This window comes from Cantharellus anzutake, assembly GCF_015039405.1.
Source record: "Cantharellus anzutake strain C23 chromosome Unknown EI90scaffold_29, whole genome shotgun sequence".
Classification (NCBI taxonomy): domain Eukaryota; kingdom Fungi; phylum Basidiomycota; class Agaricomycetes; order Cantharellales; family Hydnaceae; genus Cantharellus; species Cantharellus anzutake.
The window spans coordinates 698927-713424 of NW_024066979.1; the positions used below are offsets into that span (position 1 = coordinate 698927).

The 14498-nt window shown below is 49.2% G+C and overlaps 4 protein-coding genes across 4 annotated transcripts; 2 read left to right on the forward strand and 2 right to left on the reverse strand.

The window, feature by feature from the left end:
- Nucleotides 1-24: 24 nt before the first annotated feature.
- On the reverse strand, nt 25-4603 carry EI90DRAFT_2996789 (SIT4 phosphatase-associated protein-domain-containing protein). Its single transcript, XM_039056222.1, has 11 exons — nt 4461-4603; nt 4188-4400; nt 3847-4048; nt 3656-3790; nt 2902-3597; nt 1992-2843; nt 1759-1940; nt 1271-1700; nt 1004-1216; nt 898-948; nt 25-845 (listed from the first exon to the last, which is right to left on the reverse strand). Exons 1-11 carry the CDS (start codon nt 4469-4471, stop codon nt 111-113), a joined length of 3720 nt encoding a protein of 1239 aa, XP_038915276.1. The 5' UTR covers nt 4472-4603; the 3' UTR covers nt 25-110.
- Nucleotides 4604-5310: 707 nt separating this feature from the next.
- EI90DRAFT_3145821 (uncharacterized protein) lies at nt 5311-6384 on the forward strand (the record flags this gene model as incomplete). Its single annotated transcript, XM_039065350.1, has 6 exons — nt 5311-5381; nt 5451-5662; nt 5734-5761; nt 5813-5951; nt 6009-6314; nt 6364-6384. The coding sequence occupies 6 exons, from the start codon at nt 5311-5313 to the stop codon at nt 6382-6384; spliced, it is 777 nt and encodes a 258-aa protein (XP_038915277.1).
- A 3575-nt stretch (nt 6385-9959) lies between these two features.
- EI90DRAFT_3124872 (uncharacterized protein) lies at nt 9960-12012 on the forward strand (the record flags this gene model as incomplete). The annotated part of the gene is made up of 10 exons (XM_039063763.1): nt 9960-10123; nt 10177-10466; nt 10522-10621; nt 10672-10768; nt 10818-11002; nt 11056-11246; nt 11304-11374; nt 11424-11541; nt 11598-11660; nt 11714-12012. The coding sequence occupies 10 exons, from the start codon at nt 9960-9962 to the stop codon at nt 12010-12012; spliced, it is 1578 nt and encodes a 525-aa protein (XP_038915278.1).
- Nucleotides 12013-12275: 263 nt separating this feature from the next.
- On the reverse strand, nt 12276-14495 carry EI90DRAFT_1261064 (uncharacterized protein). Its single transcript, XM_039051612.1, has 18 exons — nt 14347-14495; nt 14221-14289; nt 14141-14168; nt 14031-14082; nt 13942-13973; nt 13855-13879; nt 13781-13792; nt 13707-13722; nt 13568-13637; nt 13443-13513; nt 13334-13393; nt 13250-13277; nt 13145-13195; nt 13057-13094; nt 12914-13007; nt 12778-12852; nt 12409-12718; nt 12276-12355 (listed from the first exon to the last, which is right to left on the reverse strand). The coding sequence occupies exons 2-17, from the start codon at nt 14280-14282 to the stop codon at nt 12710-12712; spliced, it is 723 nt and encodes a 240-aa protein (XP_038915279.1). The 5' UTR covers nt 14283-14289; nt 14347-14495; the 3' UTR covers nt 12276-12355; nt 12409-12709.
- Between the last annotated feature and the right edge of the window lie 3 nt (nt 14496-14498).

Genomic DNA, 14498 nt, shown 5'->3' on the forward strand with positions numbered 1-14498 from the left:
CGGATTGCTCAGAGCCTCCCGGTTGCTGCATAGATGACGATATTATAGTGACAACAGTGTGGTAAATACAGATGAAAAATGGATAAATGAGTCCATACCATACACCGGATTTAATGCGAAGATGTGAAGTATTGGGGGAATCGGGAAGCGGGGTCTTCGCCATCCTCAAGACGGAACGTTCTTGTGGGCGATCCCAATTTGGATGGCTGAACATGCAAACTGAAGGCATCAAGCAAATTTCCTTGCTGATTTTTGTCCAGTGAAACACTCCCAAACGAACGCTCCAACTCAGCCATTGCGTGTGACTTCGGGACCTCGTCAGACGATGTTGCTATCGGAGGATGAATGAAAGGGTCGTCGCTGGAAACATAGGAATAATTCTTCCGACGCGACCCAAAGGTATCGGGATCCAAATTCACCTCCTCGAAGTTCTCGCCGAACGAATCGTCGAAAAGTGGTTTACTTGCTCGCGGTGTCCGCTCGCCATCCTCTTGATCCTTTCCGCCCCTCATGCTGTGCTCGGCCGATAGGCCATGAATAACTTCGTCCACGAAATCGTCGTTCTGCGATGAATCCAAACTCTGCGTGATACCGTCTGCGCTTGTGCTCGCAATCACTTCCAACATTGGCGCAGTCTGGAAGTCACCAAAGCCGTCGTCATCTTCATCAAATGAATTGCGGCCCCCAAACGAGAAACCCTCTAATGGTGAATGCCCGCCAAACTCATTATCAAGCTCGAAGGTTGGATTTGTGGATGATGATGGGAAGGCGAAGTTGTCGGTGAACTCGGAGAAATTAAGTGACGTTTTGCCCGCATGCGAGTCACCAAGTGAACCAAATTGATCCTTTCAAACATGTGAACAAGGTTCGTATGGCTCGGACGCCCAATCAACTCACATACTCTTCCGAGAATTTCTTTGGGCCGGTCTCAAAGTCGGCAAATGAATCCTGTGACGCATTGAATGGGTCAAGAGTGACGTGAACCATGCTGAGCTTTACTTACGTGGAAAGCAGCCCCAAATACCCGCCGGGTACTGGAGCCGAATGCTCTGCGATTGTTGGAAGGTTGGTTGCCCGCGGACAGGTCAAAGTCACCAGCCTGTGGAGAATCACTGAGCCAGTTGGCATCATCGTCGTCGTCAGAATTATCAGATGATGAAGATTCAAGTTGGGAGCTCGCCATCGAGTTGAGCTGTTGAACCAAATATCGAGCGAACTTCGAAAAAGATAAGTGAAAATGCATACTGAAGAATCAGACGCATTCTCTCACCCGACCTGTAGGGGCTGAATCATCGTCTTCATCATCCTCATTTCTGGCGGCAAAAACAACATTCTGGACTGGGGCAGACCCAATTCCATTAGTTGATCCAACCTTAGTGAAGGTCCCCGTCTCTCTAAGCGCCAAACCATCCCCTTCATCTACAGCCAGGCCCCCGGCCCTTGCATTTCCGATGGCTCCTAATCCGGGCCGCAATGGAGCCGATAGAATAAGTGGTTTCCCTCCGCCAAGTTGGCTTGCGTCTCGCTCCTTGGTCTCCTGGAATCGTCCAGACACATACTGGTCCCATTCTGGCTGTGGTGCATACTGAGACAGCCGTTCCATCAGTTCGCGGGGGTAATGGGACAGTGCACTAATGACATCTTCGGATATTAATGTCAGATGTCCCATGAATCCAAGTCTAACACCCTTCGGTTTCGAGCTATTGGGGCAACCGCATTAGCTAAAAATAAGGGTGGAGAACTTATGGGGATCCTGACCATGCTTCGTCATTACGCCTTTGTGCTTCGATGATACGATGGAACAACCGACCCTCACGGAACAATGCCATGACAAGTTCGCGATTGAGAGCCCTATCCATGCGCCCGGTCATAATTTGGTGAAGTAGATCGTAGACAACGTTGTGAAGAAAGTTATTCAACGGGAAATCAAAGAATAGATCCTACACTGACACTCAGTATGGTGGTCAGAATGAGGTGAAAGCAATAAATACCAATAGGGTTGAGATGACGTCCAATTCGAGGAATCGTGACTTAAACATGTCGCCGGGCGGCATTTGAGGACGATCCGGACTTGATCGTGAAAGTGTCAAAATTCCTTCAGGTTCATCCCTAACTGAGATAAGTCGTGACGTGTCTAAGGACACCGATGATATGATAGAGGCCGACATGCCCGTAGCATCAGATGGTGGGCTCGGCGGTATTTCATTCGGGTCCGTGAACGTAAACGGGTCAATGTCTTCTACAGGTTCCTGAGGAGTTGAACTGTCCGCAGAAAGATTGGCATTAGAGGAAATTGAAGATGATTCGGTGTCTGGAAGGGGATGGGGCTGTGATCTCGGGCTCGGCACTGCAAAAGGAGCCGGTGGCAAGGGTTCACGACGCTGTCGAACGGCGGACCCATCCTCATGGATATTAATCTCTTCCATGTGACCACTGTCATCGCTTCCGCTTTCGCTTCTGTCGTCTCCCAGGTTGCTAAGATACTCTGTGTCACCTCCAGATGTGATGGAGCCGACCGACAAGTCCGTGGAGGCGAAAGAAGCTTGCAGGTCTCGTGACGGAGTTGGCTCTTCGGTTTCTGTTTCCGGGGGCCTTTCAACCTGAGGTGGGGGTGTGGGGGAATCGTCCATGCCTCCATTGGATACTACTCGTGCCAGTTCCTCCAGAGCACTCAGCCCGCCCATTAAGCGACCCTCATCGTCATATGCAGGGCCATAACCAACGGGACGGTTGAGGAGTGACATGTTTGAACAATGAAGGAGCTCAGCATATAGCTCACATATACGAAACCGCTCGAGTGTGAGCGGCACAACCTCGCCGACTGTCGTCAATATTGGGCCGTTCTCCATGTTAGAATATATGAGCCCCATGCAAAAATGTCAGTGCAGTGTGACGACTCACAAATGAGCGAGGGCTCTTGAGCAAGGCCTGAAACTGGGATAGCCGGTCGCTCAATATCTCCAGCAGACCACCAAAGTGGACGATCCCCATTTGATCAACCATACTATCCATATTCTGTTCTAATATTTCGCGATCCTCCCCTGCACGCTTTTGGGGGTCCGAAGTCGTTCTAATTATTGTGGGAATATACTGTTGCTGAACTTGGATTAAACGATGACGGAGTGTGTGAAATAAATACGGCTCGAAGAAGTCTGAATTATTTTTGCGCATGAGCTCAATGATGACTGAAGCGACGTGGAGGAGAGATGAAGTTGATCGTTCGGTACCCGTTGAAGTCGCGGAATGATATTCAGAGCCCGAGGATAGTGACTCAGAATCGGATTGAACATCGTCATCATTCTCACGCGTTGCGTTCGAATGTGGAATTGCAGACACGCTGCGAATGCTGGTTCGTCTTTCCGGTGCATCATCAAGCATGAAGCCTACGAGGCTCTGAATCAGGTCTTTCGACACTAGTTGACGTGGGAATCGGTTCGCCACTAAGACGACTTGGCTCTCGTTCGCGTTAGCAGGGGAAGGTGCACACATGACAATGATTCCTTTGAGAATCTCCGCAACGATGGCATGTAGATCAGGAGGATGACGTGGTGACAGTAGTGAGACAAGTTTCTGCATGAAACCTTGCGAGGACAACCACTGGGGGACGAAGCTGGGATGAGACGGCCACCCATTGCATAGGAGGCATATCACGAACCTCAACAACGTCAGAGCCGCCAGAAGCGTCATCCGTCTGCAGCATGCGAAATAATAGATCAACAATTGCAGGCGTCTCTAGATGCCTCATTAACCGTTCAAGTATGGAAGGTTGGCTTGTAATGAAGTCTAGCATCTGTGAATAATCGTCAACAAGATGAAGTGCGACTTGCACACAGAGAGTGGAACAACCTCCTTGGGCTTTTTAGACATGAAGACTGCATTGATCTTTGTGAAGTGAGAAGCCAGTAATGGCTTCTGGGTTAATTGTTGAGGGGGGGTATCCAGGATGGCGTCCCAGAATGGGACAAGGAGTTGCTCCGACTCTCGCACACAGGTCTCAACAATAGACCATATCTCGCAACATAGAACTTCTGTCGACACATGTGGGTATCTATGTGAGCAAGAGTCAAACTCTGGGTATTGAATGGTTGGGGAACATGACCAAAAGCGCGCGGTTCACGCACATAAAGGCCGGGTGCTTGTAGAGATAGTGCGAAAATAAGGGGTTTATAGTGGCACGATTCACTCACTTGAAGCGTCCCATACCATCCCCTTCGATCTCTCCTGATGCATAACCGAGAAGCTTGCGTAGGACATCCGTTCGTTGGAAATAGTCAATCAGACGCGTGTTCTGGCTCTTGCATTCACTTAAGAGATCATCGTCATCCAGAATAGACTCAAGGTCAGCATCCTCCCTATCCAGGAGAGTATCGATGCTCGACGTCTGCTGGAATGCAAATCTCCTGTGTTTGAACAGTAATTAGCGCGCTTTCGCCTGGGACTCGAGAAACGACCCAATTTACTTCCAGAACATATCAAGAAAAGGCCCTTCAGCCTACTAGATGATGAGGAACCAGGAGGGATGTCCAACAGACGTGGGTGTCGCCCTGTTTGCCTTTCAGGGACTTGACGAGAAGTCCTCACGTGATCCGGCGCTAAACCGGAGATCCGATGGCGATGATCCCGCACAGCAATATTGATGTTTGTTTGACCTCAGGGTTTTGAGGTCTAAATCAGTCGACCCAAGAGCAGACCTGCTCTATTAGGGTGTTGTCTTCGGAGCTGCTTCAGTCCGTTGGAGTACCAGTTTCCAACATTCACAGCATCTCCGCCTTGTGTCGTCAGATGAACCTTACACCAGCGGCGGTCGGAGTCGTCACCCACCCAGACGTCATCTTTGAGACACCTCACACTTCCGACACACTTCCGCTTCGTGGTGGTAAATAATATGCATCACTACCTAGTACAGCAAGCGAGCCCCTTTCTTCCCTGTGCCTTACTTCACTATTTGTACTCTGTCCTGACTGCAAGCCGCTTCATCTCCTCTTAGTCCATTGAACCACATGCTTGCTTCCTTACTACACTCCACTCGAGGGGATATGTATCGAATCCTCTCGGCGGCCAGAACACTGAATTCTATCTGTCTCGGGCCTGCGATTCGGGGAGCGCAAACTCGCTCGGCGGTCTTGGCTCCTTCTCGACGTCTTGTTTCATCCCGCAGTAGCCTCAATAATGTGGCGAAGACTTACCCTCTTTGTCGGACACTTGAGACACTCAGTCTGGAGGATAAAGTTCGTACTTGGGGCCATAGATAATGGCTCCAATATTCGACTTTTGCAGCTCTCGTCGTCTTACTCATCCGCTACTGTGTTTATGCAGGTCTGCGTCATTACCGGCGCAGCAAGGGGTTTAGGCTACAGTTTCGCCGAGGCTTTCATTGAGTCGTTTGTATCCAGGTGTATTCCATTTAACTTTGGTCACCTTACGTTTCGCATTGGTTTATGCCCACGCAGTGGAAGCACCAGGGTTGCCCTTGTCGATCTTTCACCTGACGCCACGGAGGCCGCTGCCACAAATCTCTCGGAATGGGCTACTGAGAAGGGTATAGGCCCAGTTGAAGTGGTGGCTTACCCGCTGAATGTTACGGACGAGCGTGCCGTCCAGGAGAGTATGGGGAAAATTGTGGAAAAGTGGGGAAAGATTGATTGCATACTTACCGCAGCCGGTGAGTCCTACAGCGTCTGCATTTCGTTTTTGAAACTTAGCGGAGCTCTAATTTATTTCGGATGTCGCCAGGTGTTGTCCACAACTATTCATCGTTCGAGTACGTTGACTATCCAGTCGTAATTTAAATGTTTTTAGAGCGCCTAAATAGGTATCCTTCGGAGCGGATGAAGTCCCTTTACAACGTAAACGTGCACGGCTCATTCTACTGCGCTCGCGCAGCCGCCCAACATATGATGGCATTAGGCACAGGCGGGTCAATAATCTTCATTTCAAGTATGAGTGGAAGAGTAAGTTTATCACGAGTGCATCATTTCCGATTTTCACTCGTGGACCTTGAAAATTAGATTGTAAACTGGCCACAACTTCAGATGCCGTACAATGCATCTAAGGCGGCCGTCCGGCAGATGGCTGCGTCGCTTGCATGCGAATGGGCAGAACACCAGATTCGCGTGAACGCGATCAGTCCAGGATACATCGAGACATCGATGACAGGTCCGATAGTGGAAAAGTACGGGAGGGGTATGTTGGACGAATGGATCCGTGGTACGCCCATGAAAAGGCTAGGCTTGCCAGAGGACTTGAAAGGTGCAGCGGTACTCCTCGCGTCAGATGCCTCGAAGTTTACGACGGGATCAGAGTTGGTTATTGACGTGAGTGATGCCATCTCCGCTCCATTTTGTCTTCACAGCCAGTCTGCAGGGTGGATACACTTGCCTGTGAATCAGTGATGGGTGAAGCAACAAAGGTGTCGTGTTTGATATTTGTGGTCACGGAGCTTTCTTTAATTCTATCTTATTCCCCGCGACCCCCTGACGCATGTACATTATTGGTTTCCACACCAGATCTATTTTTGTATCGTAATGGCTGTATGTACGGCAATGGGTTCGCGTATTATCTTTACCTTCGATGTGCCCTTGTCCTGGATTCGACGATGATCCCTGCCTAAATTCTGTTAAATAAATCATTAGCGACAGGATCTTTACAGCTTCCATAAAATTAACCATATGACTCGCATTTTCAAAGACTGTTGCAGCCTCGACTTATTTGCACACCCATTGGACCTCGCCGTGGAAACCGCACTGCTGCACAGCTTATGCATCTGAATGATTCAGCCGGCCATCTTGATACGTTGCGCTCTCATTATGATCCAAGTTGTCATTTGCCTGTATGACATGTGCAACAAGTGCGCACGCGTACAGAAGAGTATTAATACATCCGGATCCACGCATACAGCAGTCTTTCGCCCAGATTAGTAGGGACTGGAACTCGCATGAAACTCTGCTGATGATCACATGGCTCCGCTAGCAGCAAGGCCGCCCGCAACACCCGCCGAAGTTGCATTGTCTTGCCTCTGCCTTTCCTTATGCATGACGAGAAGCCCAAACACAACGTCATCCAATCGCTGCGAAGCCTCTGGTGAGACGAAAAGTGAGGCTGGCGCTCCAGTCGCAGATTTATTTGAGCCGAATAGACGCTCGTTCTTCTGGTAGCGCGCCAGAACGTTCCCACTTGGATCGTGTACCTGGGGACGCCATGAATATTAGAAAATGCGACAATCACCATCCAACAGCGCATCAACGCACAACGGGCCCATCCAATTTCCACGTCCATTCCCCGTTAGGTGTTGGGAATGCCCTAGAACTACGACGCGATGATATGCCCTTCAACTGGTTCTGAACCAACAAGATAACGGTTGAGGCTACTGACCTCGAGAACGTTCCCTTGGGCAGCAGATAATCCTTAACCAACATCTTCCCACTCCCCCGCATCATCATCACATCTTTTCCCGATGCATCATGCCATTCGAATTTGACGATCTCGACAAGTTGTCCATCGACGACACGCGACACAGTCGTGTTGTCCGCGTGGAAAAAATGTGTCTCGGACATGATCGTGTAGAGTATCGACCCATTGGGTGCGTGTATTTGAGTATTCCGTAGGCTTGTGTTGGAGAGTGTGAACTCCATATCGGTCATGACTGTACAGAGGTGAAAGAGCGCAGCTCCGCGAGGGATCTCATCTAGTAGTGCCTGCTTATATACGCTGAAATGCTGATGGACCATTGCTGAGGCACTGCGTTGTCAAGACCGCGAGGGTCCTGGGCGACGGGGGAGTTCTCTTGGAAGCGCATTTTTCCGGGCTTAGATGTGTGGTTCGATGTATGGCGTCGCTCTCCTTACTTCTGAGCCATCGCGTGCGTATGCCGATGGAGACACGGCGATGTGTGTGACCCATCATGATTCGAAGCTCGGGGTATTCCCCCCATTCGTTCGAGACGGGATCTGTAATCAGCCACTCCAACATCACTAACTCGTACACTTAGAAACGAGATCTACGTACACAGCATCCCGCAAGTGCTGACTTAGCCACATCTGCGGGAAGATTCAATTATGTGAGCCAGCGGGAACTTCATGAAATAGAGTGGCTGACCACTCAAGAAACGGCGATGGCTTCACAACAGAATGAAGGCAACAAAGCGGCGCTGAAAAAACGTCATTCATCAAGTTTTGCGGCTGGGCACATAGCCAAAACACAAGATAATACCATGGTTAGCGACGAGACGCAACGCAGACCTCGTAAAACGCACTCCAGTATTTCTCTGGATAAACCATACAGTACGACGGAACTTTCTAAGCAAGATCAAGTGGAGAAATCTGCTGAGGGTGGGTATTCGGTGCTTCCCAATCTCCGACTCATATTCTTTGACCATAATCACGGCAGAGAAGAAAAGAAAAGTAGCCGATCTTGATAACCAGAAAAATCATGGAAGCTGTAAGGGTGAGTGGCCAACCCTTTAACGAGGTTGGAGCGCATGGGGTTTAAGAATCGTATCGTTGGGACGGCAAGTTCGACACATTCCGAGCTATGCTATAGGGCGGGGATCTGGTGCTTCCAGCTTCGAGGAACCAGCAAATGGCCCATGGTTCTTCGCATACGTCCCTGGTACGAGTACGAACTTCACTTTTCTCAGTCGTTAACTCGGAAGGGTGATCAGTGCTGAGCGCCCTCCACCGAAGGTTGCTATTGAGTTATGTGCGCGTTAGTCCGCTGGAAAGGGGGTACGTGCGCCCCCCTTGTACCAGGACTGGAAGTGGAAGGCTTGGGGACGCCCTCATCATCCGTTGGAACCTATCGGAAGAGAAATTATGACGGGCCTACTGATGAACACCTTTAACTCATGCGGAGAGGAGCGTCTGCACGCCGGAACCACTATCTGGAATCCATGATAGTCGCATCCTCGGGTGGTTCAAACCGTGCGTAGGTGTGTGTGCACCGGTAGAAGTGCCGGACGAGTACAACCAAGCAACGCTCGGATATCAAAACCATTTTTCAAGTCGAGGGTTACACACATAGCTAACAAGCAGGAGTGTGGCCATTGACACCGATGGGAGGCATCAAGGGATTTAGGGGCTTAAGCACAAGAACTCTGTAAGCCAACGCACTAAGTGGGACGAGAAGCTCTGGTGAAACCAGGTCAAGCGGCGAGATCAGATAGGAGACCCGTGTCTCCCACACTTTTCCAACCGTGGCGATGGAAAAAAAGACAACCAGTCTCTAGACCAGGAAATTCGAGCCCCTTGAGACAAAAGGTCGCATTAGAAGCACCTCAGAAACTTTATCGCTCTAATGACATGGGCTAGGGTAGACGCCACCCTACCTTGCCATTCTGGATCGACAACAGGCTGAAATCAGTTGGAAGGGGCTCAAGTTAGCCACAATCAACTTAAAGACGGAAAAGATGAAGGCAGACCATGATGCCACCTAGTAAAAGACCTGCTGCTTTAGTGAGAGTGGGATCAGTTGTTGTGACTTATGTGATAATGGAAAATGCGCTCATGCCCACTGTGCGCCCAAGTAAATATAGCCTAGCTATTGGATATGTGCAAGCGCCGTAAGTGGCAATCCCCAACTTCGGCGTTTACTTCTCTTCTCTGAGCAGACATGAAGAGCGCACAACCTGCATAAGATGTTTTTGGCCAAAGCAACCCCCCTTTTACAAGCCAAAATCGCATCGGTTGGCATCTATTGTCATGTTCCTAGCACCAGAGAACACCGGCGGGGAGTCGTCGAGTACAATGGCGAAAGGGAACACGAAAGCCATTCTAACATACTATTTGTCTCTAGAGGGGCTTCAATGCAATCAATATCGCAACTGAAGGGAAAATTTTGACTCAAAGAGGGGTGTCGAACGAGCCGATCTCAAGAATCGGAAGTAGATCGGCACCACGTTGTACAAGAGCTGGCAAATTCCGGGTAAATTCCCTCAGCATCTGTTTCTGGCTTGCAAGCGATCAATGGGTGTTGGATCTCGTCTCAGCCATTCAGGGTCTCTTGGGACCGTTTGTTACACGGGAGAAGTCGAAAGGACTAAAGGTACCTGGCTGGGCGTCGAATGGGATGATCCTAACAGGGGCAAACATAGTGGCGAACATAACGGAAAGGTATACTTTCAGTGTAGGTGAGCCGCGTATTGGTATTGGGCTAGAATACTTCTGACCTTTCAACCTCTAGCATTCCTGGCGCTGGATCATTCATTCGCCAGACAGCGGAGACTTCGTTTGGTGTAACTTTCCGTCGCGCACTAGAAGACAAATACCTTAGCGGCCTCAATGCCCATGAGGAAAAACTGGCCCCCAATACTGCAGAGGTTTTTCTGCTAGGTACGATTGAGATCGAAGCGCCCAATTTCGATCGCGTACGGCAGAAATTCTCTCGTATCGAGAAGCTCAAGGAACTCAGCCTTGATGGAGAGGGTGTCTCCAGCATAGAAGCAGACGATGAATTGCGGAGATGGTGTCGAAGTGAGCAACATTTAGCTTTTGTCCTTCCCCAGTACAACTGATGGGGACCGTGAAGATGTACAGGGCTTGAACCTATCCAAGAATTTGTTTACGGGCTGGAACTCCATCTTAGTTGCTATGAGCTTTTTACCCGCTTTGAAGTCCCTGAGTCTCGAGTAGGTCTTTACACTGCGCATTTACCAATACGTTTCATTCCGCTTTCCAGCCGGAATCGTTTCCAGACACTGACGTCCCCTCTGCCGGAAACATCATCACGGGTGACCGAATTGAGGCTTAATGACACTTTAATGTCATGGGAGGAGGTTAGTTTCCTCAGCCCTCAGAGATTGACGCCGGGTGAATGGCAAGCAGCTCCCGTACATTGCTCCAGCTTTCCCAAAACTAGAGGCCCTTCAATTGGGCTTCAATAGATTGCAGAGGCTGGGTCCTTGGAAGCTGAGCTCCTCGCTTGTATCCACTCTGAGGCTGGTCTTTTTGGACGGAAACTTGTTAAGTGACTGGGTCAACATTACGGAGGCTGTATCGGGCATTACAAAGTGAGCAGATGATGAGAAGATGATGATCGTCTTTCGACTCGTTTCATGCGCAGTCTCCGCCATGTGAGCCTGTCATCCAACGCTTTCGTTGAAATACCTCGGAACACCTCGAGTCCTCTCGGGAACCTGAAACACCTCGTCCTGAGCTCCAACATGTTATCCTCATGGATGTCAGTCGATGCTGTTGGAGAGTGGTGCCCCGCCTTGGAGTCACTTGGAATTACTGGTAATCCTATTACTGCTGGTACGTGAACCGACTTCAATTATTGACCGCCAGCTACTGAGCTATAATCGTCACAAGTGGAGGACTCGACTGTTCGAGCATTTATTATCGCCCGTCTCCCCTCGCTTAGAACTCTCGACGGAGGAGAAGTAAGATATTGATCTTGCTGCTTGGACGTCTTGTCATTGATGGCCTCAGATTCGAACATTCGAGCGACGTGACGCTGAGCTCTTCTATCTATCTTATATAGCAAACTCTATTGAAGATGAAGACCTTCGTAAACGAGAGCATCCTCAATGGGAAGCGCTGTGTCAGAGTGAGTTTGATGAATTTGCGTTTTCTGTCTTGCGTGACTCATAATTGGATCTCCAGAACATGGACGTCCAGACGTCACTAAACCTGCCCCAAAGGGTACAATGGCCGACCGGATGATAAGTGAGTGCGGCTGGACTTTCCAAAACTCTCCGAAATTTGTTGATCTCGCCAAGCCCTACACCTCCATCAACTTCCCAAAAAACACCCTTCATCAAATGTCCTCACAGCTGACATGGTCCCTGAGAGCGTTGCTACCCTTCGGGTCCTTCCTAGCATGCCAATCCGCCTACTCCGTATGAAAATTTTCAAAACGCTGAAAATCCCTCCTGACAAGGGGAAAGATGCACTGCTTTGGACTCTCTTCAACCGCATGGATAACACCTGGCTTGCAACTGAACTTCCTTCAGCAGAAAATCGGGAGATTGACTGGTATGGTGTGGAGGATGGCAGTGGTATAGGGGTGTGGGTGTAAAGGGCGGGTGGCTGGATGGAGCAACCATTTCTGGATGCAAAGCAAATGTCTACCTAGATTGTCAGTTGTATGGTGGGTGACTTATCTCACACGCTACGTTGGAGTATTACTCTGACAAATAGCAGTTGTATGTCAATTAGACCCGGTGGAAAGTTGATATTTTCCGGCGCAAACTAGTAATAAAATTCCACGTTGACTGTAAATGCTGTAGATATTTTGTACAACAACAATACGAGTTAGCTTCTGCTCGCATTTGATCCCCTGCTGACTATCCCGATGCTCGACTCTCGACTCACAACAAGGCAACTCGGTAGAACCCCAATGCACTCAATCCGCAGCTGGCCTTGCATTAGGGTGTAAGTCAAGTGGAGTTATCAGACTTGATGGTATACGTACTGCTGGCCAACAGTGAAGTTCATCCTATGAGATAGGGACAAGACAGGCGCACGCAAGTCACGGAGGCAGAAAGTCCGAGATATCCTCTCTGAGCTAGATAATTGGTGAGGCGTTGCGACCAAAATCATGATCATTCATTATGAAGGTGTATGATGAATCCAAAATACTGGTAAGCAAATCACGGGTGGTGTTTGGAAACAATGTTATATAATATGTAATGTCTAGCTAATAAACGACTTCCTCTATGGTTCTATGAAGCGTGATGAGAGGTTATGCGGTATCATCGGTATATCATCACTTGTCATAGCCTCTACATTTGAGGGATAGGATCAGAAACCATGGCTATGGAGTAGGAATCATGCTGCGCACCTTGATGCACCTGCACCTTGATATGCGGATCGCCAGAGTAATTACCACTCGAAGGCGGGGGAATTGATCCGGCCTCTGTTTGCAGGCTCTGAACTGAGGTAAGCTATAATAACGTTGGGCACATCACCGCTCTTACCCGAGCAAGGAATCCGGTGAGGAAAAGAGATTGATGGATAGCTTCACCTTCTTTTGGGTGAAGGCATGACCGCATGCGATTTCGCGCGTTTAAACTGAGAAGGTCAGATGAATAGATCTTCGACACCGGGGTTGACTACCCACTTAGCAAGGAGTGTGAAGGTATATACCCCACCTAATGACTGAACAATTGCACTTAGAAACAGTTTGTTCTGACCCAAAATATCCTTACCGTGCTGAAGAACAGATAAATGAAATGGACCGTTTGCTTGTAAGATAGAAACTGGGAGCCTAGTCAGAGAAAGAGAACGCCGCGCGCATGAACCTCTTTGCATACGATAATTTCGATTACGATTGCCATAATACTAACGAGGGGATCATTAGACTCAGGTGCGAAGGGAAAGTTAGGGGCGACATATACCAGGGTACTAAACCAGTGTTCACGGCGTATATTCCCATCAAGGTGAGAGCCCGGTCCGTCCTAGAGCCCAGGTCAGGATTCAAGGCCATTTCCACAATTTCCTACGTACCGTCGAAACCCCGTCCGACTACGCCATAACAGTACCACCATAGTCCCTGCTATTAGCATGTCTGTTACCGCCTTACATGATGGGATCAGTCAGTATGAGGCTACTCGTTCAGAATCTCGGCTTACTTGGGATGTCCACCACCCAATAACGTCGCCACGATAGCCGTGCGCCACACTACCACTTCGGAGTGTTATCCTAATGAGCCGTCAGGATCGATGTCGCCCTAGATGGTTTAGCAATATGCCTCCACATAGGCTAACTTACGCGCTCACTGCAACCTCTAATCGCCAAGCCGTTTCCTCAGTACAACGGGAGAAGTCAAATGAATTTTGATGTACCTAGGCCACAGCCTTGAACATTGTGCCAGAATATCAGTTCGCAGAGTAGTCGGTGCAGTCCCACAAGAACGCACCCAGTGTGGACAATGCTGTAATCAGCTGTTACAAAGGAGACTGAGTAAACACGCTTGGATTCGAACACGAATTCGACAGAAGCTCACAATCACCAGGGGAAGCCATGGCCGTTTTGTCACTGGAAAGGATAAGGATTAGTCAATTTGTGAAGTGATGAGTTTGAGACAGTACTCACTCTTCCTGATTCGATCGATGAAGAAGATATGAACTAAGGAGGAGGAGATAACCTTGAAAAACGTCAAATTACGTCCCTAAGCCGAAACATTGCCCAAAGTTATTACGAACCGTTACAAGGGAAAATATGCTACCATGCCTAAGGAACAGCATCAGCTCTGACCTTCCGGATCAGGGGTGCGCAGGAATACCATGGATTACGCCCAAGAACCGGGCGCTGCGTAAACTCAAGAACCCAGACTGTTTTTGCCATACAGCCTCTAAATAGATGGCAATGTGTGTGCATCGAGTTGGATGTTAATCAGTGCAAGGCTCACATGTTGAAGAATTGCAGTGATCTACAGAATCGTTACTTAGTGAGTCAGGGACAGTTATTGTTGGAGGAACCGTGTGCTATGAGGGTACTCCAGCGGAGTTAACCTGAACAGCCACGTTCCTGCGTTAGCGTGGGAATATTCTGGGAGAGCAA